We start from the raw sequence: 18,034 nt of genomic DNA on the forward strand, positions 1-18,034 counted from the left end.
GTCAAACACAACAGGCTCATTACAAAAAATATATCATTAGACAGACTTCTAGCAAAATGGATATCTCTAAGTATATATGCAAAGTGGGTGTTTAATCATGAATAAATTTATGAATGTTGCCAAAGTATTGAAAATTGCAAAAACATTACATGATTGTGTTTAATCTTTTAAACAATGTCTCACAGCTTTAATTATTACTATTTGTGCCTCAGTTTTTCAATATATTTGCCTTAGGTTCTTTTCTTATGAATTATATTGGAGATAAAATCCATTCCAAAAGGGGAGGTCTGCATTCCATGCATGAAACCACTAACTGACTCAGAACTGCAGAATGACTGTGGCAAAGTTCAAGATGCCTGGTCCTTTAGGCTGCATTTTGTACAGTAATGTTTAATTATCTACCAATGTCCAAGACTACATCATTGCAATGGAGAATTGTGCACTCCACCTTTTCATTAAGTGAGAGATGACGGACTGTTTTTTTGTATGTTATGGCATTAAAATGAAATGAATGTGGGGTGATTTCTTCATTTTAGGACATGACAGTAGCAGGGCAAAAACCCACAAAGTCCAAAAGGAGGAGATGAACACAGGGGATTCTACAACCTTAATATCATTTGTGGGTAGAGATTTGGTTTGATGGCAGTCACAGTGGGAGCAGAAGGGAAAGTGAAATGCCATTGAAATCTTGTAGATTTGGAGTACAGTGATGTTTGCTTTGGGCGTCAGACTGTGCCTGAATACTGACTGACAAGATAGATTATGTGAAGCAAGACACTTCCTAAATGGCAGGACACGGGGGAGTCTGAAGTGTATTCACTTGCCCTTTGCAGTGGGGTATTCTTGTTAAGTCAGGAAACTAGGACATCAAAATAGCATCAAACACCAGAATGCTGGGCTTTCATGCCTTAGCATGTTCCATGGAATGTAATACCAAAAAACATTAAGTTGCTTATGCAATCCGTCAATCAAGTAATAAATAAATCAAATGGAAACACATGCCATGAAACAAAATAAAGTCTAATTTAGGATGATTTCTTAGGTTAGCTTGGCATGTAATCTTTCTCACACTTTTCCCCTTTATCCATGATGCACAATAATTTTCTCCCTCTTGCACTCTCTCTCTCCAGCTGTCTGTTCCTGCTCATTGAGCTTTCATGTACCGTCTGCTTCTTTCTCCAAATGATTCAAGTGTTCCTTTTTTGTTATATTCCGTGACTGTTCCAGCTCTCTGAAATTTGAGACAGGTTATATTTAATCTTTAGGCACAGACTGTGGCCATTTTCCTGTGCATTGACACCTACTCCTGTTTTGAGCTAGTTTAGGATTTATTTATTTTAGTATCAGGAACTATTTGTTTGCCTGTGTGCATGCATGTGTGGAGGGGGTGTGCAGGTGTGTGCGTGCATGCATTGCTTTTACAGTATGGAACAGCCATTATGTTTGGAAAGATGCAAGAAGTACCATCACAAAGGATCACTATAGGAAGGGCATGTACCCTTGATGGTATACCCGAGAGTTGCACATTTACAGGAAAGTTGTGATATTTGCAGGGGAAAGAAAATCAAACTACTGCTTAAAGGACAGCCTAAGGACAGTGTTGGTGTAGAGATATTCTTTCCCTCTCAATCTTCTAAGGAATCGCAACAAAAAGTTTCAAAAACGTAATGTAAGCGAGAAAACGATCAGGACAAGTTGTGTTTGGTTTACTCACGGGTTTTCTCAGCACAATATTTTTGCTCACTGTTTTTGGCATTTATCTTTTGGAAACTGGTGAACTGAAAATCATAAAATCAAAACACAAAAATATCTTTTTCTTTTGCACATGAACAAGCCACCCAGCACCTCCACCCCTATATATTGTATATACTAACTCCAAGGTTGCACTACAGTGAAAAAATGGGAAACACTCCTGAGGAGCACTGCACTAACACTCACAGTCGAACACAATGCTATGAGACTCACCTCAGTATTAAATTTTCACAATAAAACTACTCAGCGGCATAATAAACGTGGACTCATAGGATAGCCATTTTGTTCTAGAGACTCTTGCATTGTGCCAGTAGGGCAGACTAGGCAGGAGGATATTGAATCTTCTTTAAGTATTTCTGGGGTTCTTAAACTGCCAGCTTTGACTACAGAAAGAATTGGGATGACTAGACAAGACAGTGTCTCCTCCCTTGGAGGCCGAACTAGGCAGATTTACCACTTCTAACACTCCATGTGCCAGGTCACATAGGTCTACCAGATTGTTTTCTTCACTCTTTAGTCAGTTACTGTGGATATGGACCACAAGAAAATGATATATGCCGGTAAATCATGAGTGTGACTTCCCCATGTCCAAGACAAATAGAAATTCTGCTTCTCTCATGGGTATTGCTTTTCTTCCTTACCATGCTGTGTTTTGGGGCCATATCTGATGGAATTAGAGAGACCCTGTAAGTGCCGCTAAAGATGGATTACCCTAGACCATGTTGAATATTGTAAGACTTCAGTTTTTTCCTGACTCTAGTGTTGACTCTACAGTTGATGTTTGCTATGTCAATGTGGACACTCTTGCTGCCCAGTTCTTTGTTGGTTCAAAATCTCAGGTTGAATAGTCAACATCAGTATCAGCACTAATACCCCCAGTGTTCCAACCTTCAGCACCCTCTGGTTTTGAATGTTTGGGACCAAAAAGCCCAGTGCTGGCAATAGTTCTGAGTGACTTGATGCTAGTGGGGGACAGATCAGTTAGTAGAGATGCAATTCCCAGCTATGACATCAGTACCAAACAGTGTCATCTCTCTCCCATCTATGTTGATGTTCTGTCAGTGGGATTTTTTGATATCAACTCCTGTATCAGTACTGCATACATCTATGCATAAGCCTCCTTCAGCTCTTGCTAGCACAGTGATACTGAGCTAGAACCCTCCTTGCTCTGCTCCTTTGGCCTTCTGACCCAGAATCTTCCTTGTGTTGCTCCTATGGCATCCTATTCCTTGTAGCCTAAGGACAGAGTTTCAGAAGCACATGAAATGTGCCATTGCAGGTCAGGATCTCCTTCAGTTTCCTCCTCATCCTCAAATCCCTCCCCATCAAGGATAGCTAGGAAGTACACATGCTAGAGGAATCCTTTTTCCAACAACCCCCCTTCCCCATGCAGAATCCCAATCTAATTACAGAAAACAGAGATGAAAGTAATTTTCCAACATCTCTTCAAGATGATCCTACAGCTTATACAGTGACTGGGGATAACCCATAAAACCCATTTATCCTCCTAGGAGATCTTACAATAAACTTTATGATCTCCTCCCTCAACCTCCTGGTTGGTGCCTCTTGTGGACAGAATTATTTTTTCTGATAATTAGAGAGGCCTGGAAAGATCCAGATGTAGTCACCTATTTCCTCTTTCTAGGGACTCATACAGGATCCTTTGATCACCTAAGTACTGGGAAACATTGGTACAGGCCCTGACAACAGCCTCTATAATTGCTGTGTCAGCTCTAAAGAGGGAACCAGCTTCCCAAAGTCCAACACTCCATGCCCCAGTAAGTAATCTGAGTACTGGCCCAATATGGGAAGCATTTTTATGCATTATCTCCACTCTTCTATCAGAATGTGCAGTTATCTTTCTCATAGATTGCAGTTTCAGCATGAGCTTGTTGATGAAGTAAGCAAAGTGTTGTAAAAGTTGTAAAAAGGTAATGAAGTCACATTAATGCTTCATCCCAAGTAGCAACTATGTCTTATCTGACCATGCACATGGCATATTATGCTGTGGATGGGACAGAGAGGGCAGTAGTTAATGGTATTATGATTCACTATCTTGTCTGACTTCGCCTGATGGCTTTTTTTCTGAAAATTTCAAGGCATCTTCTATTAATGTCCATTTGATAAAATAAGTCTCTCAGAGTCAAAAGTTAGAGAAAAAAACTAAAAGAGTGAAAAAGATGAAGACTCTTACAACTGTGGCCATCTGCTGAGAAACTGCAATGGATTTTTCCAGGATGGAATGTTGTGGTGATTGCAGCTCAGATTGAACTAACAGGAGTAGAGAAACTAGCAGTCTGGAAGGAGACAACTTGGCCATGGCATCTTCTAAAATGGACATTGCTCCAAATAAGAATCACGGTTGGAGGCTAATTTGCACATCAGCGTCTTGGAGATGAGAGGAGTATTGGTTATCATACAGGCCTTTCAAGACACCCTGCCTCACATTGTCATTGTTATTTAGATGGACAATATGACTGTGATGTCATATAAACAAACAAAATGGTACACTCCCCAGACAGACCTTGATGGTGTACAAATAAATTATGTAGACAAGACATTTTTTGAAAGCAATTCATATCCCTGGGAAAGGCAATTCACTAGCGGACAGGTTCAATCCTTCCTTAGTGATGTCACATGAGTGGTTTGTCGCATGGACAATATTTCTCTCTCTAAGGGAAGTTTTGCACTGAAGCGTTTTGCATCCCTGACACATGCCAAATGCAGCAACTTTTACTGTATGATTCCTCCATCTGAGGCAGCAGTCTAGAGATGAGCTTGTCAAAAAAACAAGGTCTGTGGCACTCCTTTATGCATACCCCATTGCCTTTTATTCAACCTTTCCTTTAGAAAGCAGAGACAACAAGTCTAAAGCCATTTTCAGAGCCTGATTTTGGCATTGTCAGGTGTAATTTCCACTTGTTCTTCATCTTCTGGAGGAGCCTTTGTGCTTGAGGCCCCTTTGAACCCTGCTCACTCATTCAGACCTTCACTCCTTTTATGTAACCACTTGGATTTTCCACTTCCTTTAATGACCAGGGACAACGTATACATACTCTAAGGTTATCCGACTCATTTATCTACCCAGAGACTCCATTCCAGGAAAACATACAAAAGTAATATTTTTATGTTTTGGGGTTTGGGCCACTTCCAAAGGATTGGCCACATTTCAGCTCAGATATACACTAATCCTCCTTCTCCAACCTATTTAGGAAAGGCCTAAAGGGGTTGATGATTTTCAAGCTCATTTGTTATGTTTGGCTACTTGTTTGTGTTTTGCTCTAGAGTGGTACACTGTGAGAAAATGTGGTGCATTAGAGTGTAAGGGTCAGACTTGAACACTAGGAAAGCTCTTGTGTACCATGCTGACTTGATCCTGTGGCTAAGGGACTTCAGACTGACCTGGATTATCTGTATTTATCATTATGTTAACTACCCATCTTTTATTTATTTTGCTTAGATGCATTACACTGCCATTTCCAATGTAAAAATAGTTGTCAAAAGTAGTTTGGTGTTTATTTCTGTCCTAGAAAGCCCAATTGTTATACAAAATATCTTTTATTTCAGGAGTGGATTATCGAATTAAAACCTTAATTGTGGATGACAAGCTATTTGCTCTACAACTGTGGGATACAGCTGGACAAGAGAGGTATTTGCTGTTTTCTAGAGTATCACACAGCTAATTTTTTACTGTCACAAATTAATCATTCAATTTAACTGATTTTTCACATATTTTCTGATTTTTCTGGTTCATAGGTTTATAAGTAAGTACAAGGCTAGCTGCTCTTCTGGGACATTTTTAAGCTTAGCTAGTTTCACTTTTTGTGCAAGAATTAACCTAACCCATTTGGTTAGAGATTGGCCTTACCCACCTCATGGTCAATAATTATATAGCAACGGTAACGGACATGTGGATGTAACCTTAAATAGGAGAAATTGCACTCTCATTGCTTGAAGTGTATCCTCCTTAGGACTATAAATTAGTGATGCTGGGATGTCACTGGAAGATTTTCATAAATCATTCATAAGAATAATTATTTTCATAAGATTTGCATAAGGGAGGAACATTCAAAGACCCAAACAATTACAGATCTGACCCATATGTCTAACCATTCTCATATGCAAAGCCATGGAAAGACTTAAAATTGAACTAATCAATCAGTACATAGGAAATCTCCAAACACTGGGCCTGTCTCAGTTTGAATTCATCAAGGGTAGGCCATGCTTACAGAAATGGGTGGATGTTTTTGAAAATGTCACCAGAGTAATGGATGAAGACAAAATGGTACACCTCACATACCTCAACATGGCCAAAGCTTTTGATGCAATTCCCTACTCAGGCGTAGTACAAAAGCTAAATAAACTGGGGATAAACTCCTACGCCACCCACTGGATTGCCAACTGGCTCATGGATAGGATGCAGGAAAATGAAAATAGGGGAAGTTACCTCCACAAAAAGATATGTCACCAGCGGAGTCCTCCAGGGTTTTGTGTTGGGTCCTGTCCTGTTTGGCATCTACATTTCTGAAGTAAAAGCCAATACCAAATGTCTCTGGCTGACTACGTTTGCCGATGACTGCATGTTGGGAGCAGTCATTGGATCCATAAATGACTTTGCCTTCTTGTAAGAAGGTTTGTCCCAGATAAATAATTGATGCCAACATCATGGACTGAAACTAAATGACTGTATCCTTTGGGAAGTCATCTACCCCTGGGAAATATCACATTGACAATATGGTCCTAAGAGTTGCCCTAGTTCTTCCAGATTTGGAGCTTATGTGGACTGTGGCCTAATTTTTGATCATCTGTTCATTGTTGTAAGAAAGTGCATCTATTGCCTATCTTATAAACAGTGGGCTTGTATTTAGATGTAGGATTGTCATTTCCCTATTTACTCAGTCATCATTATGCAAATTATTGAGTGTAATGCTCACCCCCTTTTGACAGGTATCTGTCCAGACACATGTAACAACTGGAACAGCCACAGAGATACGTTACAAAAAGGATACAAGGCCAAAACAACATATTCTACATGGACTGACTGAAAGCCCTATCACTATACTTGATATCCTACAGACTGCAAAGAGGTGACCTGTGTCAGGCATACAAGGTATCCTCTGAGCTAGTACAGATGGATTTAATGCACATTAGCTTGTCAAATATCATTAGAAATAGTCAGGATGTAAACCTGTTCTGCAACATCAACAGAATGGTTTGGAGAGACAAGTGTAACTTGCAGAAGAGGATGCCACTGTTCTGAAACAAGTTCCCCATCCACATAAAACAAAGTTGATCCCTGTCCATATTCAAGTGCAACTTGGATCTACGGATGAGAAACAGAAATGTTACCCCAGTTCTGTCCCCTGTACCACTAATGGACAGAGACAACTCCTTAAGTCTTTATCCCATGCATGAGTCACCTGAAGTTGTCTATGGTATGATCTCTGTTATACTCATCAGGGATACTATGTAATTCTCAACCATGGGATGGTTAAGACCAATCTCTAACCAAATGGGATAGGTTACTTCAAGTACGAAAACGAAAATTGGCTAGGTTTAAAATGGGTACTTACGTATTATCACAACCAAATTCTAGGCCTGTAAGTATTTGTCACATCATGGGCATTTGCTTCATTTTTATAAAGTCATCTGCTCTTGTAGTGAAAGATTATGCAATAATACATAGCTGCTGAAATTTATATTTATTTTTTCCTTATGGATGGTCCCTTATAGCATATGTATAATGCTTCAGTTGGCCTGCTGCCATTGATTGCACTTGTACATGTTATTCAGAACTGTGCTGCTCAGCTGCTGAAGTCAATTTAAGCTGCGCAAGTAAGGAATGTAATCTGTTAACTGTGGTGGGGAAAGTGGGTGTGTGCTGTTGTCTCGGGTCAGTTGGCCGGCATAAATTTACAATTACGTAAAATTGTAGTTGCCAACCTTTATTGGTTCCAACAATTTGGCAATAATACGCAAGTCCCGTTTTTATTTCATATGGATGGATGTTGTCTGGCAGGCTACGTTTTCGGCGGCAGTTGTGTCACCAGTGTGATTTCCACTACTACACATTTTTCCAATCTGTGATGTTAACGTCTGTTAGCTGACTTCATCTGGACATTTAACATACTGCAGATGTTAACTTCTTCTGGGAAAACTGATTCTGTGCTGGCTTCTTGTTTGCCAGTCACACTACATAAAGTTAACTGTAGTGAGGAAAAGGCTTGTCTGCCACTGTGTCGCTTGTCATTTGGACAGCATTATGTTATAACTATGTAAATATTTCCTAGGAAAGATCACAGTGCTGAAAGACAGTTCAGCGACACACACTTCCCAAGTAACTTGCACTACATATTTTGGTAGGAAAAAGGCTTGTAAATAAGGGGCTTCTCCTTCTCTGAATTTGGTTGCGATAATACGCAAGTACCTTAAAATGTCCCACAAGGGCAGCTAGCCTAGTACTTACCTATGAGCCTATGAAAATGCACTCGGCATGATGACTACATGCTAAGAGTTGTTGAGCATAATTTCCTATGTTGAGATGTAACCAACATTTCATTACTTCTTCTGCTGTCAGTGAGGAAGATAAATGAAAGACTAAATAAAATTGCTCTCTGGTTGTATTTATATCAATGGAATTATTTTAGTCACAAGATTCCAAGAGATTATGTGCTATAAATCATATTTTTACAAATGTTCATGAGTGGTGCTTGCGCAGAACAACTTTATGAAAACATATCACTAAAAATTTGACTAAAGTAACTAGTTAAGGGGAGTATATTGCTTATAAATGTTAATTATATGCTTTCATTTAGGCAAAGAATGCACAAGCAAACATAGAACCTGAATATTAAGAAAGATCATTTCAACCAGATTTTATTTCTTAGTTATAGTCTGATACTGTGAACAATAAAATTAAAACTGTCCTTTCTCTGAGTGCAACTACTCCCTCTGAGTATTAGCTTTAACATAAAACTGCACTTCCAAGGTTGAAGGCATTCAGGCTGTGGACCTGTTCAGTACTTCATCCTTAAGAATAGAGTTGCAGTCTTCACAACATGGTATCAGAAGTCATCAGGATCTGCCATTTTACTGTTTACTAATTAACATTGCGTATCAGTCTCAGGATAATACAGAAACAAAGAACAAAAAGATGGATACCCATTAAAGAATTCTTATTACATCCAGCCTGGATGGTCATAAAATTAAAATGCATTTAATACAAATTTATATCAGTGTTATTAGCAACATCCATTCTGCTGGAAATCTATGTTGTGTAGTACTCTCTGTCTCGTATATTTTCTGGGGTTAATTTTTTCAGTATTTGGAAGATTGACTTTACTTTGTTTCTACTTGATAGCTTTGCACACGGATGTCAAGACGTAATATCCCAGTGTCTGTAATCTTTGACCATAGTTCATCACTCCTGTACTTTTAACTTTTACCTAATCTTGGCTGTTTGAGGAAGAGGGAAGTAATAGATACAATCCATACTCATTTAAGTAATTAAGGCACTGTCGGACAGGAATGTTTATTGAAAGGAAGTCGACATCTGATAGAAGGTGCTGGTTTAGCGAAAGCCTCCCTGTTGAATGTTTTACCGTAGTCATTCTACTCTTGTAAAGTTAGTGTAACAGTGGCAGAGCATTTATGTAGCTTCTTCTGAGCCACATTTTTTCTGTTCACTGTTCATAACCTCCTTTAAACTCAGTTTTACAGTTTTTGCTGTTGTCATCCCTAAGATGTGAATAGCATAAAACTGTGAGATATCTTGAGACAGGCTTTTTTTTACACAATGTACTTGGATACTTTGTATAGTCAATACTGAAACATTAGCTTAAAAGGATTTTCTAATGAGGTGATCCTGAAACGTGGAACTTCTCATTAAACCAAGTACTATGCAGCATTTATGTATTCCTCTGAAACTGGCATATTGAGTCCTCTGCATGTGCTGTCAAGTCAATGCTGTAAGTAGTGATGTTATAATTTGTTCCTGTTCAGGATTAAAGCATAGTTTTCTTTCAGGTTCCACAGCATCACAAGGCAATGCTTCCGAAAGGCAGACGGGGTGGTTGTCATGTACGATATCACTTCTGTGACCAGCTTCACTGCAGTACGGAACTGGATATCTTCAGCTCAGGTATGATGCCAGTGTGCAGTTGTATAAAGTTGTGTTTAAATTCAGCAGTGAAGTAGTAGCTTGCAGTATTTTAGGCACAAAGCTTGGTGTGAATTTAGCATCATAGTGATGTTCATTTGCCCTGCTATCAGGAGATCCAGGACTGTGGAGAGAAGATTGTGTCACTTGTACTACCTTAGACTCAGCCAAGTTACTATACAGATGTCTGACTTCAATATGGATAACAGAGGCAATGATGTTGGGGCTGACTGGCTTATATTTTCTTCTAAACTACAATTTAGACATTCCTATGTTTACTGGGATCACTTTCCAGTTCTGATGCTGGCCTCCCCATTATCTATTACATACACTCTTCTGGAACCTTATCCAATGTCCTTTTTTCTGATGTTAGTCAACTTTGCTGGCACTATCTTTCTCAAACACAACATGCCTCATCTACCAGCACTAAAACTGTCAGTACAAATTGAAACGTCCTGGTAACCAGTGACTCCATCATAAGACACACTGACTCGATACTTATGAGGCTGAACAAGGAACTAGGTGAGTGATTGTCTGTCTGGTGCTGGGATCCATGATGTTGCAATAGCTCTTCAGTCTAACACACTGGGGGGCAAATATGAATATGACCTTGTGGTAGTCCATCTGGGTGTGAATGACATGAAGCACTTAACTCTAAGGGACATACAGAGAGAGATGTGTTGGATCTCACGATGTATGTGTCAAACGCACGTATGACTCTTATCCTGAACGGATTCCTACCGTCACTCATAGCGAGGCCTAAATAAGAAAGAAAAGATGACTGGCTTCAACAACTGGCTGAGTGTCAGTCTAGGTGGTCCAGTATGTGTTACCTTAGGAGGAAATGTTAGACAACAGACTGACTGGGTTCACAAAGGACAGCCTGCACCTTTCATTCCATGACTTCTGCTTACTAACTAAGGCCTTTGTTACCCCAACTGTGTTTTCTTCTCTTAAGGCAGAGTCTAGTTACTGGATATTCCTAATAAATACAATTACAAATCACACTATATCAAGTTTGCTCTTCTCAATGCCAGAAGTGTCTTAACAAATTGCACGATCTTGAGGCCCTTCTGCAACTTAAACAGATCCAGTCTCCATCATAATTAGGCCTTTAATTGTAAAGAAGGCACTCTCTCCTTACCTGGGAATAGCATACCATGCCTTCAGACCAGAGGGAATCTGCAAACACATTTCCATATTTGCGAAAAATCATTCTTGGCAGAGTCCCTGAGGTTATCAAACAGAACTCAATAACCTTCAGCTTGCCCTAACTAAAACAAGCAATACATTTATTGACTGTTATAGGATGCCTTTCATGTCCTTGGACAATAATGTGCTTTCTAAAATAGCCATAATGAAAATAACTTTTTGATGGGTGCTTTTAAATGTCCATCGATAAAGTAATATGCCTGTATCTCAAAAGCTGGATATGATCAAAACTTCCAGCACTTAAAATTCCCCAGAATAGTTATTTAACCAACCCAACAAGGGGCAAATCATTTTAGACTATGCCTTTGTCAATATAGGTCTCTCGTACTGTGCCCATATTTCCCTTCCCTGGTTATATCTGATCATAAACAATTGACCTCCCCCTTTGAACAAATTTAAATTTAAAGACTTCAAAAGCAAACCTACTCTATGATGAGAGCTCAAAATGTACTTGCAATATCACCAGCTGTCCTGTAGCTTTAGCTGATACATATGAAACAAAGTTCTACTCCCACTTGGAAAAGTGCTTAGACATGGCAGTTCGTATTATAACCAAATAGATTGGGAAATTCATAAATAATCCTTCTTGGTGGTCTACAAGTACAGATAGGATTTATAACAGAAGGGAATCATCTCAAGTTCTATAGTAAATCTAAATTTGCTCACATTAAAGAATCTAGCAAATGGATGAACAAAGAATTAAACGGTACCATCAGGAAGAGAAAAGTTAAACCACCATTTGGAACTACCATCTGAAGCAAGGGACATTTAGAGCTCCTCTTGTAATTCCATCAGAAAATTAAGTCACAACACACAATAGTGTTCTGAGCTAATCTAAAATGGCATCATCCACTCAGGCCCAAAGGAAAAAATCCATACAGAAACGTTGAGAAAACTTTACCCAGGAAATCAAAATTCTGCAGCTCCCCAACCATCTGATACCACCTAATATTTCCAAGGAACATGTTCTAACTGTGGTTTCAAAAGTCAGTAATACCACAATGGGACTAGGAACATACTCAGGTGTTCAATAAATTGTGCCAAACATGCCGTCATTTTACTTGAGCTTAACCACAGAGTATGACACTGAAGTATGAAGAACTGTTATCATAATGTCCCTTCATAAAGGGGGCTCCATCACAGACCCCTGGGAATGACAGATCAATTTATCTATCTAGTCTAACCTGCAAGACTGTGAAGCACATTATAGCTGACATCATAAACTGTGATATCAAAAATATTGTGCAACTTAGCCGTCAACAATTTGTTTTTTTTTTGTCAAAGGGCGACCATGTCTGCTCAACTTAGTAAACTTCTATGAGAGGGTCACAGAGGCTGTGGATAGTGGTCTTTTAGTCCATGAAGCCTATCTGTATATGGGAAAGGCATTTAACAAGATCACCCATTTTGTCTTCATAAATAACTGAGACCTTAATAAAGACCCATAGATAGTAAAGTGGATAGCAAATTGGCTATTAAATAGAATCCACATATTTAAAGTAACAGGAGCCATCACAGAAAGCAAGTAATCACCTGCATAACTCGGGGATCTGTGCTGGACCACCTCTTATGCATACATTTCTCCAGCCTCTAAATTGTAAATCCAGGCCATTCTGTGACTAATGACATTTTCTCTTGGCTGCATGTTGGGTGTTATTGTCTGGACGCCCCTTGACATGGTGTTACTATAGAAGGAAGTAATCTTCACTAACCAATAGCATACTTGAAAAGGGCTAACATTAAATGCAAAATAAAAAGTGTAGCATTGTTAAACTTGGAAAAAAGTGCTCAGCTCCACCCTACACCATAGCTTGCACCCCACTCCTGACTGACACTGTAATCAGAGATCTTGGTACATGGACTGAATGCTCCTTCTCTTTTGACTGTTTAGCATTAGTGATCAGAAAATCCTTCTATTTAGCACAACTAAAGGCATCTCATTCAGGCTGAAATAAGTTATGTTCCCTTTTTAATGTGTGATACTTAGATCAAATAGAGTATAAATGTCACCATTAGTATGTACCTTGGCAGACATATCACATAGCTAGAAACGCACCATCATTTCCTAAACAATTAGATTACTAGTCTAAAAATTCTATCAAAGTCGAAACCGTCTTTGATCTCTACAACTCTACAAGAAAACAACTCCACTAACACTACATCTTAGGATTTAAATCTCCAACAGCATATAAACAAAAGATGCTGGAGATAGATTTATTTGCCAACATTTACCCCATCTCTGGAATAAATTGCCCTTTTACATTTAAGAGAGAGATACCTTTGCATTTTCCAAGACTATTCTTCATTACTGGATCAGCATCCACAAGTTCATCCCAGGCCTGACTTACTTTATTTTCCTAGACGACAAAGGTGCATCTTCAGGGTGAGTATTTGCAAGGTGCGAATGATCTCATGATTTGCTTTCCTTGTGCATTACACATGCCATTGTTTTTGATGTCAGCATGCCCATACTCAACACGAATGCTTCGTGTCAACAACATCAGTGCTCCCTTTCTCAATTTCACTACACTGGTGGCTGTGGCACTGGTTTCTGATATCAGCACTTTTGGCACCAGGTTTATATTCACCTTCCAATCCCCTTATTCTAGCAACTTTAGGAATATAGGGTGTGCTTTTTTGGACCCCACCTTTGTAGGCTACAGTGATACACACTTCTTTGGATCCCTGTTGGTATATCCAGCAGACTGCTCCATTAACCCCTCCATCCCACTTCTCACTGCTCCAGTAACCCCCTCCCTCCCACTTCTCACCTTAGATTGTCTATTATCCTTGAATCGAAGAAACAAATCCCCCCAAAAATGAATGGTACACTACTTTAACAAGAGTTATGAATAAAACAATAAAATGGTGAACCGATACATGGCTGCAGTAAACACACTCAGATTTATTTAAAACAAGTTAGCGCTTTCTCAACCACATGGGTCACTTCATCAGACCATCACATAAAAACTAAATAAATAATGACACTTATATTTGTCACATTTTCAAATTTTAAAAACATCTAACCAATCAAAATAAAATTCAATTAAAACAATTGAAAACTTACATTATTGCCAAACTCATTCATTCAAACCATTCCCCTCTCGAAACATAATGAAATGCATGCTAACCTACATAATCATGTTGCAACGTCACCGCTAATTAAAGGCATATACTCTATTAGATACAAAATATTTCTAAAACAACTAAAACAAAGTCAGCACCTAGAATATATAAAACCTCACTCTCTATGTTCTTTTCTCCAGGTCACCCAACCTAATACTGTCATTTATAACCTCACCCACCATAAAATGAAATACATGTGCAAGATCCCTATACAAAACATGCCTAGTAAGAGCATTACTGCTATTACCTACACGGATACAATAAACATGGTCTCGAATTTGCTATCTCAATGTTCTATTGGTTTTCCTTATATAGAAAGAATGGGAGCACTTGAAGTGCTGTAAGGCGTGTTTTGAATAGGGATCATACATATGTATTTCATTTTATGGTGGTTGAGGTTTTAAATGAAAGTATATGTTGGATCACCTGGAGAATAAAATGGAGAGAAGAGAGCAACATTGGATACTCACGTTTAGAAAGGGGAAGGGTTTTGGTTTGAATGGAATGGCTTCCATTAAACTGGTTCTCAAATCAAGAGAGCTCCCCAAGTAATTTTGAACTTTTTATATGTTCTGATCACAGTGAGGTTTTATATATTCTAGGTGCCAACTTTGTTTTAGTTATTTTAGAAATATTTTGTATCTAATAGAGTATATGCCTTTAATTAATTAATTAATTTTTGTGTAGCTACTTCCTGCATCAATGCATTGAGTAATACTGCTATATGTAAGGTTGAGACCTCATCACAGAACTTGTGCATTTGAAATCACTGAATTCTGTGACACTGGCATCCATTAGTTTTCATATTTTAAAGGTAAAGATTACCAGTTTATGATCAGACTTAAATGGGGTGACAAATACCAAGGGAATGGCACAAACTGACAGTATATTTGTAGAATCAAGTCTGGGATATTTTAACCTCTAGTGGGTTCTTTGGTTATCTGGTTTAAGGAGTTCTTGTTTATTAAATCTTGCAACTTTTGGGCATATCCTTCATTCAAAGTATAGTTGGTCCCAGTTTATAGAGGTGTAGTTAAAGTCACCCAAAATAATGGAGTTGTTGCTTAAAGTAAATTGTTCTAGGTACATTAGGAACTTAACATTATTTTCAGGGGACATAGAGGGGTTCCTTTAACAGGCGATTAGCTTATACAATTGGTCCTTTTTAGTGTGATTTGTATCTCAATGACTTCTCTCCATGGGACTCTAGAAAATCTGCCTATAGGTGATGTGGTCTCACAAATGTGGAGAATCCACCATAGTTGTCATTGGGGTATAGAAGGTACAAACCCCAGGTATGGTCGGCTGCTATCTGAAGATATAAACCAAGTTTCACTGATTACACACGGGAATGTAGTCCAAGCGCAGGAGGGCCTCAAAGTAGGGGAACTGTGTTATTGAGAGTCCTGGAATTGAGCAGAGCCATCTTGATGTAAGCTTGTGTTTAATATTTTTTGGGTTAATTTTATGTATGTATTTATTTATTTATATTTGTTTACTGGGGTAGTACACTGATCAAGAGTGATCAGTTTCAGGCACAGTTTGGGTAAAATACAAAATCTTTCACAAACAGGAAAAACAATTAACACATACACAGGAAATAAGTGTCATACAGTCAAAAGAGATAACAGATGTACAGCAAATGCAGGTGGAGCTGAAATTCACATCAGAAATATTTGGGTTCTTACAATAGCAGCTGCATGGTTGGAAGTAATGGAGTTACAGTAATTATATAAAGATGAATATGTGGTACTATATATGTAGTAGCTTAAAGGAATAACTAAAATGTAGTGTTTTAAGGTGTGCAAGTTGGGTCTGTATTATATTAGTGAAAATACTTTTAAGCGAATGCGAAAACACCGACACGTATTGCACGAACCGCGAATATGCCAAGCACACTAAACCATGAAATTCAAAAAGTTGAATCCCCATAGTCCGCCAACTCCACCTCCCACTACATACTGCCTACCCAAACAAAATAAATAAACCACATACATACACTAACCAAAACCCTACGTCTAACCCTACACTAAACCTTACATACATTACTGTCTATGCACTTACCTTAACTCACACCATAACCCTAAGGTCCGTAACTATTGCACACTTACCCTACAGAGACATACCAAAACAAAATAAATAATCCACACACATACATTTAACAAAACCCTAATTCTAACCCTACACTAAACCTTACATACATTACCTATCTATGCACGTACCTTAACCTGCACCCTAACCCTAAGGTCCGTAACTATCGCACACTTACCTTACAGAGATATACCAAAACAAAATAAATAATCCACACACATACATTTAACAAAACTCTAATTCTAACCCTACACTAAACCTTTCATACATTACCTATCTATGCACTTACCTTAACCCGCACCCTATCCCTAAGTTCCGTAACTATCGCACACTTACCCTACGTAGCTATATCGCAGACGGGTCAGCCATGACACTTCGACATTTCGAATTTCGCGGTTTTGGACATTCTGCATTTCCATGGTTCGCGCAATACGTGTCGCTCTTTTCGTATTCACGTAAAAGGACTTTCGAGCATCTAAATGGAACCCATGCAAGTTGGGAAGGTTCACTGATTGGACTCTGCTTAAAAAGCACTGTGGGAAGGAACAAAGGCTTTAGTTGGTATGTGGAAACCTTGTAACGAGAAGGCAGAATAAGAACGTTCACAAAAACATAAAATGTAAGTGCTTTCGAACAAAGTTCTTCTTCAGACAAAAGCTCTGCATCACAAAAAACTGTATTTAAAACAAGAGCTATTACAGCATAGCCAATCCAGATCAGGTCGCCATTACCTATGCACATCTTTAGATTTTAAAATAGGCTTTAAAGAAACCTTGTCATTAAGTCCAGGTTTCCTATTGGCACAAAATCTAGAAATCCAGTGAAGTTCTCTTTCTTCAGTGAAATTGTTTAGGTAACCTCCCAGTGGTCCCTTACACACCATAAAGCACTTACATTTTATGTTTTTGTGAAATTAAATTACGTTTTTATTCTGCCTTGCCTCTGTGATTCCTTTGCGTTTTTTTTGGTGATATACTTTGTTTCTGAGGAATCGAGCTTTTGCCCGTTGGAAGTATATTTTATTTTATTGAAATTCATTTTGGTTTATGTTTTTTTTTTTTGCACAGGATGCAACGCCAATTTAGTTAATTTAGATTTTAGTTTACATTTCAATTAAATAAATTGCAGTTTTTGTTTCTTTTTTTGAACAGGAGTTCAGCCCTACTGAATGGGAGAATGCCAGTTGTTTATATAGTTGGTTTATATGATATATAATTCATACTGTACAGCCTAAGTGTTGTATTAGTGTAAAACTGATGATAAAACTGTCTGTCTCTCTCCAGTACAGGCTTAAATGGAACGTCGTGCAGTATAAACAAGCAGGAAAAGTGAAAGAACCAGTAAAAAAATAAAATAAAATAAAAAACAACTAGGACTTCAGCCAGTAATGCCATTTCTTTAGAAACAGCAGTGAATTATCCTCTGAAAGGTCTGAAAAATACAACTTTCTATGCAGAAACCAGTAGGGAACTTAGTGCAGATTAGAATAAGTACTTTTCTGTTTCTCTGTTGTAAACGCTAGTTTTAGCTCTCTGTCTTACAGAAGTACAATTTTCTGAAGCTTTTTAATAATGACAACAACAAGCAGGAAAAACAAGAGCCAGTGGAAAAAAAATAAGGGCTTTAGCCAATAATGTCAACTCCCTAGAAACTGCAGCAAATTGTTCCCTGTCAAAGAATAACATATCCTACGAA

General features: G+C 38.4%; 1 protein-coding gene across 1 annotated transcript in view; it reads left to right on the forward strand.

Annotated features, from left to right (window-relative positions):
- The window catches only part of LOC122806313 (golgin subfamily B member 1-like), a 512,564-nt gene that overhangs the window by 463,888 nt on the left and 30,642 nt on the right, over positions 1-18,034 (forward strand). Inside the window, exons 12-13 of the mRNA XM_044076629.1 lie at positions 5,320-5,401; positions 9,778-9,892. Of these exons, the coding sequence (XP_043932564.1) occupies positions 5,320-5,401; positions 9,778-9,892 (197 nt within the window). The remainder of the gene's footprint in view (positions 1-5,319; positions 5,402-9,777; positions 9,893-18,034) is intronic.

The sequence above is a fragment of the Protopterus annectens genome, chromosome 7.part0 (genome assembly GCF_019279795.1).
Source record: "Protopterus annectens isolate FY-2018-M chromosome 7.part0, PAN1.0, whole genome shotgun sequence".
In the NCBI taxonomy this organism is placed as follows: Eukaryota; Metazoa; Chordata; order Ceratodontiformes; family Protopteridae; genus Protopterus; species Protopterus annectens.